At 39.5% G+C, this 6709-nt stretch overlaps 1 protein-coding gene across 1 annotated transcript in view; it reads left to right on the forward strand.

The window, feature by feature from the left end:
* The first annotated feature begins 626 nt into the window (after window positions 1-626).
* flad1 (flavin adenine dinucleotide synthetase 1) overlaps window positions 627-6709 on the forward strand; it is a 7270-nt gene continuing 1187 nt past the window's right edge. Inside the window, exons 1-9 of the mRNA XM_020927992.2 lie at window positions 627-888; window positions 1640-1719; window positions 2193-2358; window positions 2930-3307; window positions 3756-3869; window positions 4097-4364; window positions 5042-5189; window positions 5287-5385; window positions 5913-6102. Coding sequence (XP_020783651.2) covers window positions 1712-1719; window positions 2193-2358; window positions 2930-3307; window positions 3756-3869; window positions 4097-4364; window positions 5042-5189; window positions 5287-5385; window positions 5913-6102 — 1371 coding nt within the window. The 5' untranslated portion in view covers window positions 627-888; window positions 1640-1711. The remainder of the gene's footprint in view (window positions 889-1639; window positions 1720-2192; window positions 2359-2929; window positions 3308-3755; window positions 3870-4096; window positions 4365-5041; window positions 5190-5286; window positions 5386-5912; window positions 6103-6709) is intronic.

Raw genomic sequence — 6709 nt, forward strand, 5'->3', positions numbered from 1 at the left:
CACTACTGTGCGCGCTTCTGTGTGCGTAAAAGTGGTCCTCCTTTGCACCTGGCCTTTTCAGAGCGCACTTCAATAGTAAAAGTTGGCTCAAAGAGGACTTAAGCCTTTAACCACACAGTCTACCACAACTAGGAGCGTATACATTACATGTAACCGCCTACAAAAGCAGATGTGAGCATGTTGTTGATCCTGCTTCAAGGTTCCAAAAAGGAACATTTCTTTTAGCATTTAGTTTTTATTATCTATCGGCCATCAGGTTTTACTATGTTGCCTAAGCATGTTATAACAGGACAAGTTTAGTTATCCTACACTAAAACACATATCTAAACATGCATTATAATAATTAATCGTTGTGTTTACTTTGCGCGTGTACCAAAATAAGTTGTCAGATCTGACCGTCTGACTCAGAGAAAGGCTGTTTAGCAGCAGGACAACATTTTTTCTACATTATAATACGCCATCCAGAGGCAGTTTGGAGAGCAGCAGCTCTGATTTCCAGTGATCTGAAGCCATCCAGCCGGTAGGGGCGGACGAGTCTCTGCTTCTCCACAGGAAAAGGCATTGCTGCTGTTCTGTCCATGAAAAGGCTCCAAGACGCGCAGACTCATTAGCTGCAAACTGTATTGTGGCAGTTATTATTCACCTTGACATATTTACTGCATATTGTAAATAAACAATGTAAAGCAGAAGTCATATTTTATTAGTTCATTTCCTTGTTAAAAAATTACCCCCTGCTGATTGGGTGACGCACGTCTCTCACGGAGATTGTTGAATGTGATTGGACGCCGGGGCTGCGTCTTGCGAAAGCCTCACAGCAGCCATGGGCAACAACAACCGGTGTGCTGCTGTCAAGGATATGTAACTCCGTACGAGGACGTGAGGATCAAAGTGAGTGGTTTTAATGCAGCGTTTGTGCTTTTAGTAACAAAGTACCACAGGCGTTTTCCAAAGTGGAGTTAGCAGAGGCACCGAGCTCTTACACGCAGCTCAATCTGAAAGCGTCGATGCCATCGTGACGACAGTGCTTCAATTACCAAACATTACTTACGTGTTTATTAACTGATGGAAAGAACAGAGGAGCACACAATAATGTAGATTTGTGATATTACTTTGTGATATTATTCCTACATTGCTAGATAGTACCAATGATCATACTATGAAGCTGACACTTGATGTAGCTTAAAGGCTCCATATATTATTATTTTCTGATCTAAGTTATAATATTGCTTTCTCATCAAACACATACCAGGAGTTGTGTTTTGTTTCATTCACACACGTTTAAACACAAATCCAACATATTTAGGTTGAGTTCTTCTCTCAAACAGAAAACACTTTGTTCCACCTTGTGATGCCATGTGCTCCACTGTGTTTTTAAACTCCATACACCTTCACTAGAATCATTTGGACAATTTCAGCCCTAAACTGAAACAAACAGTAAAAGGTCAAGGTTCATTTGAAAACTAGTGCTTCATCATATCACAAAGTTCAACAGAGTGGAACATTAAGGGCTGCTACTACTGTGTGAATGAAACCAAACACTTTTGATGTGGTAGCAGCATTATAGCATGGCTAAACATTCACAAGAGTCATTTTTGGGTAATTTAGCACCTTTAAAGTTAACTATGTGATTCTCTCATAGGAGGGCACGTCCTGAGATGATCCCGGGACAGACGTTGGCACTGTGTATTGGGACACATCACATGGGATCTTAATGTTAATGTAAGAAGAAGAAAGCATACACACGCTAAAATGCAAATATATTTTCTATTTTGAATATTATGGTCACCTGAATTGTTTTATCCATAAAAGTAACGGTGTAGGCTGTAATCTAATGGACAATATATAAATAGCCCACAGGAGTTCACGTAAAAATAACTAGAGAAGCATTATATATTAAAAAAAGTAATAACATAAATAACAACAATTCCCAAAACTCACTATCTCCATACCTTCTCCCTTCTTCTGTGACACATATCTTGATGTATTCGCAATTAAGTTGCGTAATTAACATTTTGGATTATTTAGACAACTTCAAATTATTAATTCACTAAATAATTATTAGTCTCCAGCCCTATCCAGATTTTGTGTTTTTTCTACCAGTATTTATAAACATAAAAAGTAAACTTTATAATTTAACATTTACAGAGATTCAGCAAAATTCAGATTGCATTAGTGTGTTCTTTCTCTTGCAGTGTGGGTTTTCACCAGTTGAGTCGTGCAGTGGTGCGAGTGAGGAGACTGACAGCACATCTCTGCAGAGCGACCATGGCAACAACAACAGACAGCGCTCCATCTCCTATAGTTAACGGGGACACACCCACTGCAGCCATCGTCATCATTGGCGACGAAATTCTCAAGGTAACACAGACTTGTGTGTAAATTTATTTCTGAAAGTTTGTGGCAAATTATTCCTCAGTTTTTTGATTTTCATTTACATGTAATGTGTCTTGGGGAGCAGCCTTGGTATTTTCATTTGACGTGGCAGTATCCTTGGCCTTAAATAAAAAATAGTAACATATTTATGTCAAGCATAGTGACTTGAATATTATGCCCTTGGTTGAAAGATTTACTTTTAGATACTGTACTAAAGCTGTGTTCAAATGTTGACTACACAGTTTAGTCTTTATGTCGACTTGGTTTGGACATGTTCTAGTTCTGGTTTTGTCATGGTCTAGTCCTGGTTTAGTGCCTTTTTTGAGTTGGTTGGCAGATAGTAATCACATTGCAGAGACTGAAACCTGATTCAGTGCACAAATGCACATTGTTCAGATAGGGGTTATGCATATGGTTAGAGTTAGAAAATGACTGTCAGTGTAATGTTCCCACATGCAAACTCAACATGTGGGCAAGTGTAAACTCAGCCTAAATCAGTTCCACTTTGACAAATAGAGCTCATATTATGACATTTTTTCTTGTTCTTATTTTCTAGGGCCATACTGTGGACACCAACAGTGCCTTTCTAACACGCAAACTGCGTAAACTTGGCGTGTCTGTGCAGCGTATATCAGTCATACCAGACGTCCAAGAGGTGATTTCCAGTGAAGTGGCGCTCCTCTCACCTCAGTACACCCACATCATCACTTCAGGAGGCATTGGCCCCACTCACGATGACGTCACCTTTGAAAGCATCGCCAAAGCATTTAAGGAGGATCTGCATCCACACCCTGAGCTCAGCCAGCTGGTCAAGGAGTTTTTTGGAACTGTAGATAAAGATAGTGCTGCTATGAAGCTGGCCATGGTGCCACGCTCTGCTAAACTCAATTATGGCACCGACCCTCAAACAGGAAAACTTCTCCGCTATCCACTTGTACGTATATCCAACCAATCAGCCATGTCACTGTGAATATTATCGGTATAGTGTAAAATCTACATACATTGTTGTTGTTAAGTCATCATAAAGTGGCATTGAAAAGTTTTGAATTTCGTCCCCTATCAGTTTCTCCTTCTAGCAGCTCAAGATGTTACCACTCAAAAGGGTTCGCCCTTCCCTTGTTTGTCCTTTTTAATGAAACCTCATGAAGAATTAAGGTGTGGAAACAGGTTTCCATGTACAATGAAATTCCTCTTGAGCTGTCCACATTGAATGCCATAAAAGGAAAAATACTTTATTAAAAATACAAGTACATATGCATATTTGTCTCTGTAATGCAAAATATTACTCCTAAACTTCATATAACATAATACATTTAAAGTAGTCACTCTGAAAAGCACATTTAATATTAATTTAAATAATAATAAGTGTCCTTTCCTCTTAGGTCAGTGTGCATAATGTGTTCATTTTCCCTGGGATCCCGTCTCTGTTGGAGAGGGCTTTTAATGGACTGGAGCACCTTTTTGCGAGTTCTGGCACCACGTTTCATACTCGAGAGGTAAAACAACCAAATTAATCTTTGTTTTAAAGGTGCAATATGTAATTTCTGATGAAAGGTCCACCATGGAGATGTTATTCATTTGACTGGAATCTTTCTCAATAAGGCATTAAATACTAGTAATGCTCAGAAATATTTTTAAAATCACCTCCAGAGGTGGTGAACCCTCCTCCCAAAAAGTTAGATAGTGCCTTAACTTACGATTGATATGTGAACTTTTGTTGCAGGTCTTTGTAGACGCAGATGAAGCGGAGCTCGCTCCTGTCCTAACTAAACTTCAGGCAGGCTGGGGTCGCAGGGTGGCTCTAGGATCATACCCGGACTGGCTGAGTAACTACCACAGAGTGCGGCTGGTCCTGGACTCAAACAGCACTCAGGAGGTGGAGAAGGCCTGGGCACAGCTGCTCCAGGCTCTGCCAGAGGGGAGCGTGGTGCCCCTGGTTACTGACCCGGTATCTCTTGCCACAGCTGAGGTGTACTCTCTGGCAAACAGTGGTAAGGACATGGACAAAAACTACAGTTGAATGGAGAACAATGATTTTTTCTGTGCAAAAGCAGTCTATCAGTGAAAGATTGAATTGTCACTAAAGCCATTCATCATTTTAAACCAAATATTATATTTTTTGTATGGGGAAAATCATAATAAGAAGTTGAAACCCATGAATAAAAATCAAAAATAATCAAATAGGCATCTTAAAATTTCCTTTTAAGTGTTGAAATGTGTGTTGAAAAATGAACATTCTTGACTTATCTATCACCACACTGTGTTAAGTTGCAGTACTTTGGCCATCGGAGAGTTTTTGCTTGAAAAATATATCTGTTTCTCTTCAATCTCGCTGCAGCCTCGATGAGTAGAAAACACAATTTTATTTATGTGGGTAATATCCGAGATGCTGTTGTGCAGGGCTAGAATACTTCCAGTTCTGATATAAAGAATGGAAAAGATTAAGAAGAAATATCTCTAAAAGTAAAACAAAAAAAAAGTTTCAACTATCTCCCTCTCCTAACAACTGGCTTGGATTGTTAATGTTAATGACTTGGAGTGCTGCAAGTTTTATTCATTCACTCTCTGTACTTGGTTGGGCCGCTCTGCCACATGAGCTACTAACTCTCATCGCTGATACTCTAATAACTCTTTGATTGATTTGATAGATTGATTGATATTTTTACAGGTACTGCTTTAGGCGACAAAGTGCAGTCTGCATTAAAAACCATTGAATGTGCACTGGATCAGTATTCAACTGAGGAGCTCTGTGTGGGCTTCAATGGAGGCAAAGACTGCACCGCGCTGCTACATCTCTACTACGCCGCTCTCAAACGGTAACAGCCAATATGCAAAAAAAAACCACACTAACAAACAGATATTAACCCAGGTGTAATGATGGTGTGCTCCCCATTGGACTTTCTTATGCTGCAGGCGCTACCCAGACGGCAAGGACAAGGTGAAGGCTCTCTACATTCGAATTGTTTCCCCATTCCCGGAGATGGAGAGGTTTCTTCAGGACACAATCAAACGGTAAACTCCATTTTAAAGTGATATGTCATGGCTCGGCTCTCTACTTTGTGACCCAACTTTCTTGTTTTTCACCCTTGGAAAAAAAAATTGTGTCATTTTACCTGTATTTTTCCTTAGAATTATTATTTATTATATAGGTCAAATTTGTCTTTTACGTTTCTATTCTTTTACTATTGTTTGTATGGCTAAAGCATATGGCTGAGTTTGATTGTTTCATACTTATTTCAGAAAATATAACATTTTTTATCACAGGAAGCTTCTGTTGCCCTCCAGTGAGGTGTCAGTTTTAATTTGATATAGGGCTCTGCAGTTAATTACATTTTTATCAACTCTTGTCTGGTCCACAGTGGCGTTTAAACATCATAAAACATTAACTATAAATTCTCTTGTTTTAGCACTACATAAATTGTTTAAAATAATCTTGATTGTGATTTGTTTAGATAATTAAGCCGCATTAATTTGAGAAACCGTGTTAGAAGACATATTTACACACATATTCATTAACTCTGAGGTGTTGTCTGGTGCAGATATGACCTGGAGCTGTTCTCAGTGGAGGGCAGTATTCGTCAGGCCCTCAGTGATGTGCAGGAGAGGAGGCCGGAGCTGAAGGCTGTTTTGATGGGCACCAGGAGAAGTGACCCATACTCTCTCACTCTCACACCCATGTGCCCCACGGACCCGGGCTGGCCCACCTACATGAGGGTCAACCCATTACTGGTAACACAAATCAAACATAACCCGATAGTGGTCCCAACTCTGACCAGTGCGCGCACACAATGAGGCCTTAGGTTCAGCAGATTCAGATTCAGACAACTTTATTAAGCCCACCAGGGGCAAGTAGTTTGAGCAATAAAAAAAAACAAACATAATGACAAACAAACATTGAACACAAGGGAATTCTAAACAAAGAGGAGCTCTGAGGTTTATGAAACACCTAATAACAAGATAATACATGTACATAAAATTTAAAAGGCAAATGGCAGTAGGAATAATAGTTTTTCTCCATTGGTTTCACTTATTTCTTGAAATAGAAATGACATTCTTAAAACTATCAGATCATTTGGCCAAACAGTCTGACAGTTCTGTGCAACATTACAGCTCACCAGCAAAGCTCATATCTCTCCCAAAAATGTTCATACACCCCTCGCTGGCCTGGGACAACCACTGTGGCTCGCTGACCAATGATGTTACAGCCACCTCTGCGTCTGTCATGAATTTATCAAATATTCCATGAAATTCATATATGGTCTTCGTAGTATTATGTTCTTGACTATTTTTGACTGAATAACCATTAGACTGAGAATCAACTCATCAGTTTAGGTCA

This window comes from Boleophthalmus pectinirostris, unplaced genomic scaffold, assembly GCF_026225935.1.
Source record: "Boleophthalmus pectinirostris isolate CB_2022bp ecotype Guang Dong unplaced genomic scaffold, ASM2622593v1 HiC_scaffold_6, whole genome shotgun sequence".
Lineage (NCBI taxonomy): Eukaryota > Metazoa > Chordata > Actinopteri > Gobiiformes > Gobiidae > Boleophthalmus > Boleophthalmus pectinirostris.